This window comes from Dryas octopetala, chromosome 1 (assembly GCF_963921425.1).
Source record: "Dryas octopetala chromosome 1, drDryOcto1.1, whole genome shotgun sequence".
Taxonomy (NCBI): Eukaryota; Viridiplantae; Streptophyta; class Magnoliopsida; order Rosales; family Rosaceae; genus Dryas; species Dryas octopetala.
Genome location: NC_141366.1, coordinates 31,073,749 through 31,090,610, shown reverse-complemented (window position 1 = coordinate 31,090,610; position 16,862 = coordinate 31,073,749). Strand labels below are relative to the sequence as shown.

General features: G+C 40.3%; 4 protein-coding genes across 4 annotated transcripts; 1 reads left to right on the top strand and 3 right to left on the bottom strand.

Moving 5' to 3' along the window:
- Positions 1 to 6,629: 6,629 nt before the first annotated feature.
- Positions 6,630 to 7,470, top strand: LOC147299737 (uncharacterized). The gene has a single exon (XM_086256985.1). It carries the CDS (start codon positions 7,157 to 7,159, stop codon positions 7,454 to 7,456), a length of 300 nt encoding a protein of 99 aa, XP_086113111.1. The 5' UTR covers positions 6,630 to 7,156; the 3' UTR covers positions 7,457 to 7,470.
- A 38-nt stretch (positions 7,471 to 7,508) lies between these two features.
- On the bottom strand, positions 7,509 to 10,096 carry LOC147299736 (mannan endo-1,4-beta-mannosidase 6-like). Its single transcript, XM_086256972.1, has 5 exons — positions 9,584 to 10,096; positions 9,299 to 9,496; positions 8,767 to 8,889; positions 8,364 to 8,575; positions 7,509 to 8,126 (listed from the first exon to the last, which is right to left on the bottom strand). The coding sequence occupies exons 1-5, from the start codon at positions 9,968 to 9,970 to the stop codon at positions 7,733 to 7,735; spliced, it is 1,314 nt and encodes a 437-aa protein (XP_086113098.1). The 5' UTR covers positions 9,971 to 10,096; the 3' UTR covers positions 7,509 to 7,732.
- A 583-nt stretch (positions 10,097 to 10,679) lies between these two features.
- On the bottom strand, positions 10,680 to 11,696 carry BAG5 (BCL-2-associated athanogene 5). The gene has a single exon (XM_086255263.1). It carries the CDS (start codon positions 11,472 to 11,474, stop codon positions 10,839 to 10,841), a length of 636 nt encoding a protein of 211 aa, XP_086111389.1. The 5' UTR covers positions 11,475 to 11,696; the 3' UTR covers positions 10,680 to 10,838.
- Positions 11,697 to 11,802: 106 nt separating this feature from the next.
- Positions 11,803 to 16,434, bottom strand: LOC147299734 (fumarylacetoacetase). Its single transcript, XM_086255257.1, has 14 exons — positions 16,085 to 16,434; positions 15,912 to 15,990; positions 15,751 to 15,809; positions 15,502 to 15,626; positions 15,338 to 15,412; positions 14,810 to 14,885; positions 14,591 to 14,690; positions 14,448 to 14,507; positions 14,248 to 14,318; positions 14,095 to 14,157; positions 13,823 to 13,887; positions 13,335 to 13,431; positions 13,077 to 13,202; positions 11,803 to 12,053 (listed from the first exon to the last, which is right to left on the bottom strand). The coding sequence occupies exons 1-14, from the start codon at positions 16,286 to 16,288 to the stop codon at positions 11,991 to 11,993; spliced, it is 1,263 nt and encodes a 420-aa protein (XP_086111383.1). The 5' UTR covers positions 16,289 to 16,434; the 3' UTR covers positions 11,803 to 11,990.
- Positions 16,435 to 16,862: the final 428 nt, after the last annotated feature.

The window sequence follows — 16,862 nt, the reverse complement described above, 5'->3', positions numbered from 1 at the left end:
GCACTTAGATATGGGACTTCTGGTGCCAATATCTTTTCGTTATCATCTGCGGGACGAAACAGATCCTTCTTACGATCTAGACTACGGACGATCATGGGCGTGCTAGAAGGCTTCGCTTTATCCTCATTAAAGCGCCTTAACATCTTCTGGATGTAATTCGATTGATGGACTAGAATTCCATCTGCATGGTGCTCGAGCTCCAGGCCGAGACAGAAATTCGTTCTCCCAAGATCTTTCATCTCGAATTTCAACTTTAGGTGTTTAGTTGTTTCCTTGATCTCTTCAGGAGTGCCAATTAGATTCATGTCATCGACATAAACAACTACAATAGCAAAACCAGAACTTGTTTTTAATAAACACGCAAGGGCATAGAACATTATTCACATATCTCATCCCGATCAAATACTTACTTTAGACGGTTATACCACCTCCGTCCGGATTGTTTCAATCCATAAAGTGAACGCCTCAAACTAATGGAGAGCGTGTTCCGTGGTCTGGAACTATTTGCATCGGGTGTCTTAAGTCCTTCGGGAACTTTCATATATATCTCTGTATCAAGATCCCCATAGAGATAAGCAGTGACCACATCCATAAGCTGCATACTCAGTTTTTCAGAAACTACCAAACTGATAAGGTAGTGGAACGTTATGACGTCCATTACGGGGGAATACTCTTCCTCGTAATCAATCCCAGGGCGTTGAGAAAATCCTTGCGCCACTAGACGAGCCTTGTATCTCACAATCTCGTTTTTCTCATTACGCTTCCTTACAAATACCCATTTAAATTCTACAGGTTTAACATGGAGAAGGTGTAGGAACGACAGGCCCAAACACCTTTCTCTTTGTCAAGGAATCTAATTCGACCTGGATTGCTTATTTCCATTTTGGCCAGTCGTCTCGACGTTGACATTCATCAACGGAGTGAGGTTCGATGTCATCGCTAGTTATGATTTCGGTAGCTACCGCAAATACAAATATATCATCGATGATAATCTCGTTTCGATTCCAGAGCTCACTTAAGCATGCATAATTTATAGAGATCTCTATGTTCTCGGGAATGGGTTCAAACGTTGGAGCGTCCCCCAACGCCGTCTCTTCTGGGACGGACCCATAATCCGGAACTATTTCGTGAGATGGATCGATTGAGATCGCGATGTCAAGAGGACTCGTTTGTGCCAAATGTATCCTCTTTCAGGGATAAGAGTCCATATATTGAACCTAGTGGTCAACCTCACTTCTGGGCAGGGACATATGACAGGTTAGCCACTATTGATGTACCTCGTCCATCTGGGACGACACGTCCTCCTGGGACGACACGTCCTTCGTGGACGGATATCCTTGCAGGCACATTTGCAGCAAGTATATGTGATCTCGTCACTTTAGCTAGATCAGAGAATGCGTCTGGCATATTATGAGTTATACTCTATAGATCTAGAATTCTCTGCACTTCACTATCACATTATGCGGTTCGAGGATCGAGATGAGACATAGTGGGGACATTCCACGTCAATTCACGTCGTTCTTCAGGAACGGTGACGTTCTTATCTCCCCCTAACGGCGGGAAAACTGTCTCATCAAAGTGACAATCCGCAAATCTAGCGGTAAAGAGATCGCCTGTCAAGGGCTCTAAAAAGCGTATAATGGATGGAGATTCATAATCGACATATATGCCCATCGTTCGTTGAGGACCCATTTTGGTACGTTGTAGCGGCGCAACTGGCACGTAAACTGCATACCCAAATACGCGTAAGTACGAAACGTCAGGTTCGTACCTAGTCACCAGCTGTAACGCGGAGTAAGGTTGGGTAGCAGTGGGCCTCAACCGAACCAACATGGCTGCATGCAAGATTGCATAGCCCCACGCAGAAATTGGAAGCTTGGTGCGCATAACCAAGGTTCGTGCGATCATTTGTAATCTTTTAATGAACGCTTCTGCGAGACCATTCTGGGTGTGAACATGAGGAACTCGATGTTCAACATTAATCCCTAGGGGCATGCAATAATCATCGAAAGTTTTCGATGTAAACTCTCCGGCATTATCAAATCTTCTTGACTTTATAGGATAATCCGTGTGGTGAGCCTTCTGGGCGAGAAGTTTAGCAAAAACAGCGTTTCTTGTGGACAATAGTGTAACATGTGATCACTTTGTCGATGCATCAACCAAAACCATAAAATATTTAAATGGTCCGCATGGTGGTTGGATAGGTCCACAAATATTCCCTTGTATCATTTGCAGGAAAAGGATGGAGTCTTTACTAGTCTTTGCATATGATGGTCTAGTATTCAACTTTCTGAGTGAGCAAGTTTGGCATAGTGTGTCACTAAACACAAGATCCTTATTAGTAAGGGGATGCCCGTGTAATGAATTGAGGATACGGCGCATCATACTTTGACCTGGGTATCCCAACCGGTCATGCCATAGAAAGAAACTGCTCAAATTGGTTAACTTCTGGTTAACTATGTGATTTGCCTCAATCGATCTAATGGTGGTCATATAGAGACCGCTCGATAGGCATTTCAATTTTTCCAATGTACGCTTCTGGCCATACAAATTGGAGGTTATGCAAAGATATTCTACTCCATTTTCCTCAGTGGTTTCAACGTGATAACCGTTGGCTCGAATATCCTTATAACTCAACAACGTTCTTCTGGAACTTGGAAAATATAAGGCCTCATTAATGGTAATTCAGTACCATTGGACAACATAAAAATGGGCTTTGCCATGGCCCTCTATCAGGTTGGATTGGCCTGATATGGTTGTCACAGAGGTATGAGTAAGCAATAAGTTTGAAAAATACTTTCGATCTTGAAGTATGGTGTGCGTAGTAGCACTGTCTGCCAGACAACACACTTTCCCACTAAACATGCTTATTCATAAATTTAATTCAATAGATCACATGTATGAAAATAACTTGATTGAATTAAATAATATTCGAGCATAACCAAATTTCCAAAACAAATAATCCAAATCATAAATCACCAAAATAATCCGAATAAGAAAAACATTATTCAGAAAATAAATACGGCACAAGCGCCGATCATATCCATGTCATTGAGTTTCTAATCCTCGAAGTGTCCAGTAGCAGTCTGGAAATCAGTGACCTCTAAGGTGGTATCCATAAGAAATGATCCATCAACGAGATTGGTCTCTCGAGTTCCGTGACTGGCGTGATACTCATTTACAGCTTGCGCTGATGCACGGCAGGTGCGAGACCAGTGATCAGTTCCTCCACATCGGTAACAGATATCATTCTGATTCTGATTCTGGTGGCGACGGGCCGAACCAGTGTTCCTCTCATTTCGAGTTCTTGGGGCCGAGGGACCGTGGTTCCTACCACGTTGGCCATGGCCACGTTGGCCTCGGTCATACAGGTCATTCCTCTGAGAACCTTTCCTTTCATATCTCGAGCGGTCAGACTTTGTGCCCTTTCCATGACCTCGGTATCCTCTTTCGCGGTTTGAATCGCGATAAGCAACAGCGTTGCTTCAGGCAATGGTACTGCTTTAGTACCGACAGGTCGGGCTTGATCATTTCTCATTAATAAATTGTTGTTCTTTTCAGCGAGCAACAGAGTGGTGATCAATGCCGAGAACTTGGTAAAATTTCTCTCCCTGTATTTTGCTGCAGGACCAAACAGGAGGCAGGGAAGGTGGAGAAAGTCTTCTCCAATAGGTCAGCTTCGGTGAGCTCCTCCCCACAAAATTTGAGGAGCGACCGGATCCGGCAGATCTCCGAATTATACTCATTCACGGATTTGAAATCCTGGAAACGAATGTTCTGCCGATCATGTCTTGCTTCAGGCAAGAAAATGGTCTTTTGATGGTCAAACCGCTCTTCCAGAGCAACCCAAAGAGCTCGTGGATCCTCTTCAGCGAGGTACTCAACTTGAAGTGCTTCCTCCATATGCTTCCTAATGAAGATCATGGCACTTGCCTTAAGAGATTCTGCGACAACATTGTCTGCATTGATTGTCGATCTCATCTTCTTGGCAGTCAAATGAAGCTTAACATCTTGAGTCCACTTTAGATAGTTTCTTCCGGAAACTTCCAAAGCGACGAAATCAAGCTTGTTGAGATTTGACATTCTTTGGTTGAAAGGAACAAATAATCATAATTAGTGCTTCGGGCAATAATATCCATAAACAATAAATAAGAACTTCAAGTTCTATAACATGGTATAGACATGTAAAATCTACTGGTTTTATCATGTATGGTGAATTTATGAAAGAAACTTCAGGTTCCTTATATGGCATCATTGAAGCTACAAGTTCAATATTTATGTATGAACTACTGGTTCATTAATTACCTGCAATTTCTACACATATATTCTAGTGCAAAAATTTAAACAAGTAAAATATTCATATTCCCAAGTAGAACAGAAAAATATCACAAAATTATTTGAATAAAAGTTTCTGGCATTTAGGATATATATATTAAACGGTTTGCATACTAACAATAAACTATCAGCAGCACAGTGGTTAAGGTGCACTCTTGGTACCCAAGACGTCCTAGGTTCAAACCCCAGGTATGACAAGAATTAACATCTCCTTTTTACAAAGTTTCAGGAGGCTCGCCATGTGTCAGCGTGGGAGTGGCAGCGACGTGGCACTGACGTGGCGCCTGCATGGCGCTGACGTGGCAGCGGCTTGGCTGCCTGCGTGGCGGACACGTGGCAGTTGACGTGGCGGGCCTGGGCTGCCTGCGTGGCAGCTCGCGTGGCATCCACGTGGCAGCGGCTGCAAGGTGGGCCTTGGGCCTGCTGGGCTGGCTGCGTGGGCCTGGGCTGCATGGGCCTGCTGGCTTGCATGGCTGCTGCGCTGGGCTACTTGGTGGGCCTGCATGGGCTGCTGGGTGTGCAGCCAAGCTGCTGGTGGCAGCTTGCTTGCGCTGCTACTGGCAGCGTGCAGCGAAAGGCTGCTGCAAGGAGCGAGGTGCTGGCAGCGAGGCGAAGCGCGAGGCAGCGAGGTGTGGCAGCGACGCAAGGGGCTGCTGCGCGAGGGAGCTGCTGCTGGCAGCGTGCTGTTGTTGGCAGCATGGCAGCGAGGGCTGTGTGGGCTTGCGCGCGCGAGAGGCTAGCAGCGAGGTAGCGTTGCTGGTGCGCGAGTGCTGCTGCTAGCAGCGAAGCCTGCTGTGCGCGCGAGGATGCGCTGGCAGCAAGGCTGGCTGCTGCTGCTGCTGCTGGCATCGAGGGGCTGCAAGGCGCGGGGCTGTTGCGCGCGCGAGGGGGCTCTCCTGCAAGGTGGCACTGCTGCTGGCAGTGAGGAGACGCTGCTGCTGGCAGCGCAAGGCAGCGGGGCTGCTGCAGGCAACGAGGGTTGGCAGCGCGGGGCTGCTGCTCGGGGTGGTTTTCCGATCACCCAAAAATTCTTCCTTTTTTTATTATTATTTAATCATTCAATTCAAGGAAGCATGTATAAAATATGTAAACCCAAATAAATCAATCACATAAATTTAGGGTTCATGCTTCATGAGGATTTTTCAATCAATCAAGGTTAAATAATCATGAACATAAAATTATTTCATAAAACCTACTTGGTTGAAGAACAAATTGAATGATGATCCTCTTTCGTTTAGCGATCCACAATCCAAAGAGCTTCTCGTGCTGATAACGTGTTGTAAAAGTATGTAGAGATTAGGGTTTGTGGAAAAGAGGAGACAGAGAGAATATATCAGTCGTCATCTTATAAATATCCTTATATAGAGGTAGGGTTTACTAGGTTTAGAATATTTACTAGTATGCCCCTACAACTAATTACAGGAATAGCCACATATAACAATATATTTACAACATAACTAAAATTATTATAGTTTATAGTTAAAGGTATAGTGTATAGAATATTTAATAGAGTTTGGGATTTAGGGTATAGGGTAAAGAATCGTTCTAGCAAAAAATTAAATAAATCGGAAATCATTTACCTATAAAGATTAAATATTCAACAAAATAAGTTTTTGGTTTATCTAATTTTTTGCAGGGATGATCCCTTAATGGAGACTTAAAAAATGGATGGTTCGGATCGTTAAAAGCCTATATGAAGTGGGTCCTATTGAAAACTTGTGTCAAAAATATGATGCCATGAATCCTTCTCTAAAACAATTTAGTGCTCTCTCAAGATTTATCATTGAGGCTGATGAATAAATTTTAGGATAGATTAATTCTTCTTTTGCTTTAAGTGGTACAAATTCTAAGCATCCTATGTGAACAAAACTAATTGAAAAACATGAAATCAATAAGAGATTTTCAATTAAAAATACAAAACTAAGCAAGAATCAATAGAATAGGTCCCGAACTACCACAAGTACATGGCAAGAGAGGTAAAAAAACCAATAATCATTGATAGATTAAAGCAAGAATTATAAACATTAAATATCAATTTAGGGAAGAGCAATGCAAGCTGCCTTCTCCATTGCCTAATAATATGGTTTATCTTATGGTAGTGTTTTTTCCTCAACTTTAATAATGGCATTAAAAACTTATTATAGAGAGAATTCCATTAAAATACAATTCATAAAAATAAAAGAATAATAATAAAAGAAGAAGAAAGAGAAAAGAAAGTAGAAGAAACTTTTCACAGTGGGAATTCTTTGTTTGAAAATTACAAATCAAAGAAAGTCTAGATTTCATTACTCCGATTAGAAAACCACAACAGTTAAGGTTTGCTTAGTGTATAAGTTATCCAAATGTCCAAATCTCATTTGACTGTAACATCACCTCAAATTGACTGTAACACCTAAAAATTTCTAAAAAACTTGAGGAAACTTAAGGAATTCTCATTTTTTATCAAATCCTATACATATGTTATGTACCAAAAACCGTCCATATATATGCTGCAGCATGGATGACCACTATAGCTCATTGTGCCGTGACCAACCCCAAGTTGCTTCATGTTGACCGGCCTTAATTGAGCACAAGTTGCGAAGAGATTAAAACGTTGTGCAAACCAAGACATGGCATTCATTGGCACTAAATGAGGTAGCTAAGTTTAATGAGGCTGAAAGGAATCCTATAGCAGAAACTTATATTGAAGCACCACCGTCAGATCTTAATCCGAAGGTCATACCAATAAGACCCAAAATCACATATGTCCCAAAGATGAATATAAATTAGCAAGCTGAGAGGCTGAGAGTAATGTTTCAAGGACTCATTTCAGAAGAAGAGCATGGAGAGGAGGCCGAGTACAATATCAGCTGTGCTACTGAGGCTGCTGGTTTTGTGGTTGATTGTGTTCCCGGCAGTGGCTTGCCCATCAGATGGCAGCCAATGCAGAAGTTGTGTGGTTAATCAGATGAAGTTCAGCTGCCCAACATGCGTGCCGGTTCTGCGTTGTATGGCTCGGTGCTTGTGGGGTGGCAGCTCAAGGTCCAACTGTGTTAAGAGGTGTGACTGCGGTGGTGGGAACCCAAAACTCTCAGACTGCAAGAACTGCATGTCACGCTGCAAGTGCAGCTGCATCTCATAGATGACTTCCCAAATAAAACAAATCTTTGTATGCTTTGTGAACTCTCATCATATCTATTTTGCATGTTGATTTTCTATATAGATATGTGAATTCCAATAATACACAGTTTCTGATACAATACATATTTCACAAAGAATCACTAGTAAACAAGCCCCCCAAGTCCCAACAGCAAACATTACTAATATCAGTATTTCTATGTTGAAAATTTTTAAATGATCCTCTTAAGCTTAAATCTCTTGTTGGTATAAATGCTTCTTTCAGTCTTCTCTTTGTGCATCAGCAGGGATCATCATGGTGAAGCTCACCAATTAAACCCTTTGTGAATATTCTTCGTAGTCTACAAGATTGTTCTGTTATGAGTTTATAGGTAGAGGGATAATTCCAAGCTATGAGAGAAAACTGGTCACTATATCCTTCCACTCCTTCCACTAGTAGCTGCCAAATCAAGGCTCCAGCACCAGCTTGCCTCTTCTTTGCAGACTCATAAATTTTATCATAAACAGTCTTCAACAACATATTTCTATCTTCTACTTGCTTGTTCTTACCTAATGAGGAACCAACTTCTGTGAACAAAACTGGTTTCTTCAGCACATACTCCCCATCACTTATGTGAGAATCCACCCAATGAGAAAGGAAATTTGTTTTGGCTTCTAAATCAGCATGTGACATCCTACAATATATCCATAGAAAACAAAATGAAATGTTTTGTCTTCAACAAACTATTTATAAAGCCATTAATTCACCCATCAAACATTTATATAACTGCCATTTAGGCAAAGTATCTGCTCAACCTCTTTTATATAAGGTCAGATGAGTGATATATTCTTTTCACAAACTTTGAGATTGGTTAACATTTATATATTTATCAAATTCTAAGAGAAAATAACCAGGAACCAAATTTACCAACCAGCTATCAGGGTATGCATGAACAGAAGCAAAATCAATGTTATCAACTACTGAATTGTGTATGAAGTCTGATCCAAGTGAGTCAGCCCATTCCCCAGGATTCACTCCAGGTCTTTCAGTTGTTTTCAGCCCATAAAATCCCTCAAGTCCAACAGTTACAAGATGTCTTTCGTCGAGACTCTTAATGTATGCAGCCATCTCTGTGATCCATGCCTGTTCTCCAGGAAGACAGCATCAAAAGAAAGCATGACATGTCTGAGTGATTAATAAACACACTCAATCTATTTGGAAGAGGAAAGAGATTCTTAAAACTAGATCTTATTTGGACCATATTAGATGCTAAAAAATGAAAAAGCATTTTGCATCGAAATGAAAATAATGTATTCAGAAACAAATTACTTCACCTGAAGAACAGGAGCAGATGAATTGGATGCACACCTTGGCTCATTAATGAGCTCCCACGCAAATATAGCTGGTTCCTGAGAGTATTTAACTCCGCTTAATGAATTCTTTCTTGTTACAATAGCCTGCAAAGTGCAAAAGCAGACCAAATTGCATCACAATCAACATTCTGAACAATACAGAAAGAACTAAATCAAATGCTATATCTATAAATTTTGCAAGGTTAAGAGTAAATCTGTTATTATTAATACCAGTACTAATTCACAAGAAGTGTTGAATCGGATAAAGATTTAACACGTACTCAATTAGAGGTTCAGCATAATTGGATTGACTTTTTTTTTTTGACGACAATGAACTGCATAAAACTAAGATATCAGAGTACTGACTCACTGTAATGTGCGCATACATCTAATGTCAGACAAGGTAGCCGTAATTATTTATCAGTCTAAAAGAAACAATCCAAGGGTGACAGACTAAACATACAATGATGTGCAATTACAACTTTACAAGTTGAAAAAGGACTTAGCAGCTTACCTTGATATAAGCCTTGTAGTAATCTTTAATTGTTGGGTGAGAAAAAAAGGAATCAGTTGAGGAAGAGACATTAACTCCAGCCTCTTGTGCCCACCTCACATACTGAGCTTTCCCACCAAAGGCATCCAGATTGTTCACAAGGCTGAGAATTAACCTTATCTGATGCTTCCTTGCTTCAACTATCACATAATCCAAGCCCTGTATACACCCATTTAGCTCAGGTCAATTAATAATCAACACAACCAAGTTTGAAGAAAACCAAGAGTGATTGACTGAATGACAAACCTGAAAGACCCTTTCATTGAAGACCCCAGGTGAGGTCTGCAAGGCATTTGGGCCATCACCATCATAAAAAGCCCAAGTCCTGCAAACACTCAATCCCATTTGAGCACCCATCTTGAGCATCTTGGAGACTCTGGGTCTTGACTGGTCCCACACACTCTCTTCCAGCAACCAGTAGGAGTTCCAGCCATTGATGTAAAGGCTTGAGCTTGACTGATCATCTGGACCGTTGATGATGATGAATTGGGTGGAGTTGATCCCCACAAAGCCCATCTTGGGCTGCCATAGGATTGGCAATGTGAGGTGGTCATCCAAGTTGAAGTAAAGAATTGTGAATAAGATTATGCCCAGCAGAGGATACAACCTTGTCTGCTTCCAGTCAGGCTTCATTCCTCTCTTTTTTTTCAGACGCACGTTAGAGTTTGTTGGTGTTGGTTTGGGGAGAGGATGATTTGCTGATTGCACACCAGTCACCACCCCCTTTTTGTCAACTGGGCCTATGATGTGTATGTTCTACTTTGTTTTTAAAGTTGGATAGGTGGAGTATACTTTATTTAATCATTTTTTGTTAAAATTCAAACTGGGTGTTCAAGTGTCAAGTCGAACAAGCCATTAGTCAGTCATGTTCGAAAAGGACCATGTGCCTAGTAGACTATAATCTCATTCAATAGCATTTGAAAATCACTATAAATCTTAAATCACCAACTCAAAAATCTAACATATACTTTCGAACACCAAAATAACCCCTAACTAACAACGCAAAAAGAAAAATATATATATATATATATTATTAATGTATATTTTAGGCAATTGCAAAAAAAAAAAAAAAAAAACAAAAAAACAAAACAAAAGCTTTCGAAAGTGTTCGAAACACAGTCACAAGCATTCAAAAGTCAATGAAAGCATTGAACAATCAACGCAAACTTGAAAAAATGGCATAATTCTGTCCATCGACCCATCGACCCTTGCATGTTTATGAGTACTAGGCTGTTTGGAGAACAAAAAGATAAATAATTTAAGCGATTTCAATTTCACGAAGCAAAAAGTATAGGTTTTAATGTTTTATTGACGATAATAGAGGAATAAAAAGATGGTAGTTAATAAGCCTATAAATTGTAAGTGAGAGACTGAGAGTAGAAAACAGAATTAACAGAAGAAAAAAAAATTAAAAAAACAGAAATTAACAGTCCGCACTCCACAGTTACAATTTGCAGTCTGTAGTCTGTACATAAATAAGTACATGGCAGTCCGCACAGGATCATGGCTCACGCAGAAACCTCTGGAAGCAACGAAACCCCAAATACTGAGCACAAAACCTCTCCATTTCCTCACCCCCTCTCTCCCTACACACCCTCTCCTCCATCTCCGCCACGACGTCGTTCAAGTCCTTCACAAACCCATCACTGCCACAACCCCAAAACTCACCAACGTCTTCTCGAACAATCGCGTCCACGATCTCCTGCAGCCCCACGATCTGACGGCTCACCTTTTTCCTGGCATCCCTCACTGCGGGGTCCACCCCGGGCACGGAGTCCAGCCTCAGCAGCAACCGCATCAAGGACTCGTTCATCCTCAGCTTCTCGCGCTCGCTGCTCCTCACGGCGTCGACCGTCTCCTGCCGTTGGATCAGGCGCTGGAACTCGTCAGCCTCGGAGTGGACGGCGTAGATTGTTTTGTAGAGGGTGCGGATGAGGTGGGCCCGGTAGGCCGATTGGATTTTGACTGCCGCGTTGGATTGGGGTACGTGGACGGTGATGGGGATTGGGGTTTCAGAGGAGGACTGGATTGGAATTCCGGTGTAGGAGGGAGGGGCAGGTTGGTCATTGTGGAAGGCGTAGGTGACGGTGGACGAAGAGGAGGAGAAGCTCAGTCTGCGACTGCGAGAGGGTTTCATATCTTCAGTGTGAGTGAATGAGTGACTGAGTGAGTTAAAGAAAAATGAAAATGGTGTGTGAATTTAAAATGATTTTTTGGAAAATATTTGGAAACAGTACGAGGTTTCTTGAATACTCTTGGCGCCTAACAGTGGACATGGTTGCATGGGTGGCATGAGCACTTTGCACCGTTCATTCATTACGGGACCCACGCCCTCTTTCTTGAGGAATGCTTTTTGTTTTGGGCCTTTTGGCACATGGAAAAGCACCAAAACAAAGCCTTAAATTGTGCGTGTGAGAGAGAGAGAGAGAGAGAGAGAGAGAGAGAGAGAGAGAGAGAGAGATCACTACGCACAAACAGTATTAGTATTCATCAAGCAACGAGTGAAGTACAAATTAGAATTACACAACAACAACAGGCAAGTCAATTACACCAATACACTGAAGGGTAGAGCTCCAACAAAATCCAAAATTGAGCTGGACATTGAAAGATATGTACTTGATTTGATGGTGAGGAAGATTGAACAAAGTCTTGATCATGGAGGTGAAGGAACAATCTTCCCAGAGCATGTCCCGAACCCAACATTGTAACCATTTCCCTGCAATGACAACATTATATCTTAGGCAAAATGCTGACAAAGCTATATTATAATAAAAACATAAAACACAACACTCACACAGATAACTCAAGCGTGTAAGAAGTGTATGCTATGTTTGAATTAAACACAAAGGCTATCACATGAAATGGTTTAAACATTACCAATAGCAAGCTACATTGGATCCTTACTTTACCTTGGAACTCATTTACTACAAGAGCTTATGGTAGTACAAAGTTCATGTAATGCATGATAGCAGCAATATGGTTTCCTTTCATAATTTCAACCAATTTCCAGTCACTGCGTTAAATCTTAATTCATGACTATGTGTTTTTTCCTTTACCTCTTCTCCTGCCATTACTCTACACTCAATTCAGACATTTAAGATTGCCCTCGTGTAACAGACTTCCTAGTATCTAATCCCTGTCAGCACTTCCTATTCCATGACTCGTATAGAATTCTCCTAGATCTTGTTGCAAGCAGAATATTTTAACTAGTAAGATATATAGTCAACAATTATGTGAAACATAAAATAGCTTCAGTATAGTGGAAGCAAATTCAACAACATAATAGCTTCATGGTAGAAAACATACTAAAATTGCTCAAAATGAAGTTTCCTCATCGAAAATAAGAGATAGAACAAAAAAAATCTGCCATTCTGCAACTGGAAGAATTATTGTATGCGACGGTAACACCACGTCCACTACGTGGCATGCTGACGTGGTGTTACCAATCTACTCAAATTATAACATATGTACAATTTCTAAGGGTATCTTTAGGGTTTAGGGTTTTAGATATTATTAATTTGTGCACATGTTATAATTTAAGAAGATTGGTAACACCACATGGCATACTGATGTGGTGCAAAAGATTTTAAGAAAAAATAATAATTGTTCAAATAGATAAATCATTCAGCAATATTCCTTTAAACAAAAAACAGTCATCCTTCAGTAAGATTTTGGAAAGATGATTGCAACATGCTTAAGAAATATGAGAGTTGTTGAGAGGATTTATATGGTCAAGTACCTTGCTAAAACCAGTAATGATGACTTCATCCCCATCTTCTAGGAATTTACGAGTCACCCCATTTAATGACAACTGCTTTTGTCCATTCCATGTCAACTCTAGCAAGCATCCGTAAGATTCTGGCTCCTGTTGGAAAGACAAGTGATTTATGAACTTCATTCAAGCAATAAAGGCATTACATAAATTTATTACTGAAGCAAAATGTCATATGAAATCATACAAAAGAATAAAATAAAATAAAAGAAACTGAAATCGTACAGGTCCGCTGATGGTTCCAGTTCCAAGGAGATCGCCTGGCCTTAAGTTGCAACCATTGATAGTATGGTGTGCTAGCTGCTGAGTCAATGTCCAATATCTGTATATGATTTGCAGAAGTTAATATATATTACAATAGGAGCATGGGTTTTCCTTCATCAGATTATTTGACATCCTTTTAAGTGTTTAATTATGCTACAAGGGGCTTGTGATACCCCCCTGGAGGCGTAGCACCAAAGAAAGCTTGGTAATTCATATAAAATACTTTATACTCAACTGCAAGTAAACTACTACAGAGGAGATGTCCCAACTCTGAGAGGGAAATATAGTTATGGTCATTGTAAAGCATGCCTTAGTTTGTGCGTGGCCTTTGTTGAGGGAAGTGTGTAAGAAGCTGGGTAACTTATTCAAATGATGCCAATAGTGCAAGAAAGTTATCCCAACTAAAGATTAAAAACTGATGAGGATGTGATTAGGGAGGAAATCCTTACAAATGATTGAAATTACTCTTTGTGACCACACATGAATCCTTTTCCCCAGCAGGTTTAATTTGAACCTTGCAGTAAAAAGGCAGTTTCATCGTCATCTCAAGAATGCAAAGCATATGACTATTTACAATCCAAGTACATTTTTTTAAATAATAATAACAGAAGGCCCAAAAGGATGGTTATTGCATTTATGCATCACTGGAGATTAGAAAAGAAACCACAAACATGTATATAAAATACTGAAAAAAACAAGTGTGCAAGGAGCTGGTGGATACCTCCAATGAAATGTCATAATTTTTGGAGATTTTTTCAGCCAGGTAGGGCAATGGATGGGGTTCCTGCAATTCAGAGCACACATCATATAACGTCATGCATAATTACTAAGCAAATTAGGAACTATGTACTGAAACAATAAATATGAGAAACACCTGTTTGGGAGCATCACAAGAAAAAGGTTCTAGAGCTTCTAGCGTCACTATCCAAGGGGATACAGTAGTTCCTAATATTTAATATATTACACAGACAAAGTCAGTCTTGCAATATCTGACGGGGCGTAGTGCTCATATCCAGTACTATAACTTCTACAAATGGAATTTAAGAATAGAGCATCATAGTTTTCAATTCTTACCAAAACTTTTCCCAAGGAAAGGCCCGAGGGGAACATATTCCCATGCCTGAATATCTCTAGCTGCCAGAACCAACTTCTTATCAAATAGAACCTTGTGTGAAACATGAAGGATAACAACTGAAAGAAACTAGAAGCAAGCTTACCACTCCAATCATTCATCAACACAAGTCCAAAGATGTGATCTGCTGCCTCATTAACATCCACAGGTTTTCCTAATTCATTTCCAGGACCAACTATAGCAGCCTACAACAACATGAAAGTCCATATAACATATTAAATAAAATGAGTGGTAAGAATAACCATAATTATGAGTTTTAGTGTTTTACAGTATTAAAGATTATACTATAGCATATAAGGCTAACCATTTCAAGCTCAAAGTCTAGTTTCAAAGAGGGACCGAAATATGGTGGAGAGTTTCCAGTAGGAGCGCCTTGACCTCTGTGATAAAACAAATAAAAAAAGATGTAAAATAAAAGATTAACATCCAAAAAGTATAGTAAGTTACTATATCACCATCGGAATTTCACCGTTTTAATAACGGCTGTGACATCAAGCCTAAATCATGGTTCAGTTACATATTCACTCGAGAAAATGGAACACAAAAAAAAAAATTAAAATTAATAAATGCAAAAGGTACGATTGGGACACAACTGTTGCTTAGGCATTAGCACTTAAATTGCTCATCGCCTTCCTTATAAACCAGTAGGTATGCAAGTGCATCCAAAAATATAGAAAAAATCCATTTAAAATTTGGTCTTAAAGTACTATGTCCTACCAATTTTTCAAAATTGAAGTATTATCACCCATTTAATAATCTGTACTCACCCTGCAATTTAAATGACAATCAAAAGGGATATAATATAATAACAAGAAACAACAAAATATCCAACCTGGGTCGAGTAATGTCTGTTCCAGAGATAACAATCGAGGAAGCTCGTCCGTGATATGCAATTGGAAGGTGGAACCTGGACATCAAATAAGACTTCCTGTACTTGTAAAATAAAAAGGAAAAAGAGAAAAGAATTATACGCTATGAGTTTTAAAACCCACATACCAGTTTGGTGAAATTGGGTTCTGTGGCCCGCGAAATATGGTCCCACAGTTCTTCGCATGATGCATGGATGAAAAGAAGTCTGTATAGTCCCCTATTGCAATAGGAAGAAGCATTTCTACCTTGCTCTAAACAATTATCCACAAAAGAAAAAAAAAATTAGAAAGAAAATTGTAACACTAAAAACTCAAAGTCTAAGCTTAGCAAGCATAAGTAGATATATTTCAGCACAACAAAAAAAAATTCTAATACCAGTGGAATAAGCGATTTCTGCCTCAAACTTTCATTGTCACGTAATGTTGGCACAGTAGCTGCACCAGTAATAAACCAAATGAAACTTAATTTTTAACTTAAATGAAGTATAAATTAAACTTAATTAAAGATTAGATAAATAGATTAAGCAGCATCCATACATGACAATAGCTTCTGAAGTGTAGCTCGTGCTTCCTTCCAAGCAGGTCGTCCCAAGGCCAAGAACTTGTTTAGATTAGGCTAAAAACCAAAAAAACAGAGCAATTAATTAATTACTGCATTGAATATTGATCATCTTTAATTAGCTAATAATCGTAATTTACGATCGACGGACCTGGTGAAAGCAATCGGAGTTGTTGAGGATCGGACCGTTGAAGAGACCGGCAGTGGCGATTGCTGAGAGGTCCAAGACGTAGTCGCCGATTGCCACGCCCGGTCGAGCCGGTGAACCCGGTTGGGGCTTGAACACTCCGTACGGGAGGTTCTGAATGGGGAAGTGAGAGCTCGGGTGGACTTCGATGAACGACTTGAGAGCCATGCTGCGGGAAACGGCGTCGTTGCGCTGCTGAAGCTGAAGCTTTGGGTAAAGGAGTAGCTAGCGCGGAGATTACAGTGAAGAAGAGAGAGTAAGTGAGGTGTTGAATTTTCAAAGGGGCAAGAGTGTGAGCTGTTTAAAAGATGCAGTTGGTTTGTTTTCAGTTGTTTTTCGAATAATTTTTCGGATTTTTATAGGGCAAAAAAGTAATATTATATGTGGTACTGTGAATTTGGTTTGGTAGTATTCATGGAGGTAGATGGCTTGTTGTGGCTAGTTGGCTACCAATCTTTCAAAATGATGGTCCTCCTCTACCCTCCGATGCAGAGCTGGGAATGGGCCGATTTGGATGGGCTTGGGAGTCGCTTGCAAATTGGATCTCCTTAGCCCATAAGAAAACGTTTTGTTTTTGGTAATTCTAAAAAGTTAATCATTGTTTGATTTCTAAACCCCACAAATTTGTTTTCACTAAATTTTTCTAACTTCAATAAAAATAAATAAATAAATAAAGGGAAAGCCGAAACTAAGCACCCCCACCCAACACCACCCTCCCTCACCCGCTCGCCCACCCTACTCG

Excerpts from the sequence above, each read along its gene's own strand:
- LOC147299737 (XM_086256985.1), top strand. The coding sequence starts at position 7,157 with ATGGAGAGGAGGCCGAGTACAATATCAGCTGTGCTACTGAGGCTGCTG.
- LOC147299734 (XM_086255257.1), bottom strand. The coding sequence starts at position 16,288 with ATGGCTCTCAAGTCGTTCATCGAAGTCCACCCGAGCTCTCACTTCCCC. Across the intron at positions 15,810-15,911 it reads ACTTCAGAAGCTATTGTCAT|CTACTGTGCCAACATTACGT; the intron begins GTATGGATGCTG and ends TTACTGGTGCAG. Across the intron at positions 14,691-14,809 it reads TAGACTTTGAGCTTGAAATG|GCTGCTATAGTTGGTCCTGG; the intron begins GTTAGCCTTATA and ends ATGTTGTTGTAG.
- LOC147299736 (XM_086256972.1), bottom strand. The coding sequence starts at position 9,970 with ATGAAGCCTGACTGGAAGCAGACAAGGTTGTATCCTCTGCTGGGCATA. Across the intron at positions 8,890-9,298 it reads ACTACAAGGCTTATATCAAG|GCTATTGTAACAAGAAAGAA; the intron begins GTAAGCTGCTAA and ends TGCACTTTGCAG. Across the intron at positions 8,576-8,766 it reads CATCTGCTCCTGTTCTTCAG|GCATGGATCACAGAGATGGC; the intron begins GTGAAGTAATTT and ends CCTGGAGAACAG.
- BAG5 (XM_086255263.1), bottom strand. The coding sequence starts at position 11,474 with ATGAAACCCTCTCGCAGTCGCAGACTGAGCTTCTCCTCCTCTTCGTCC.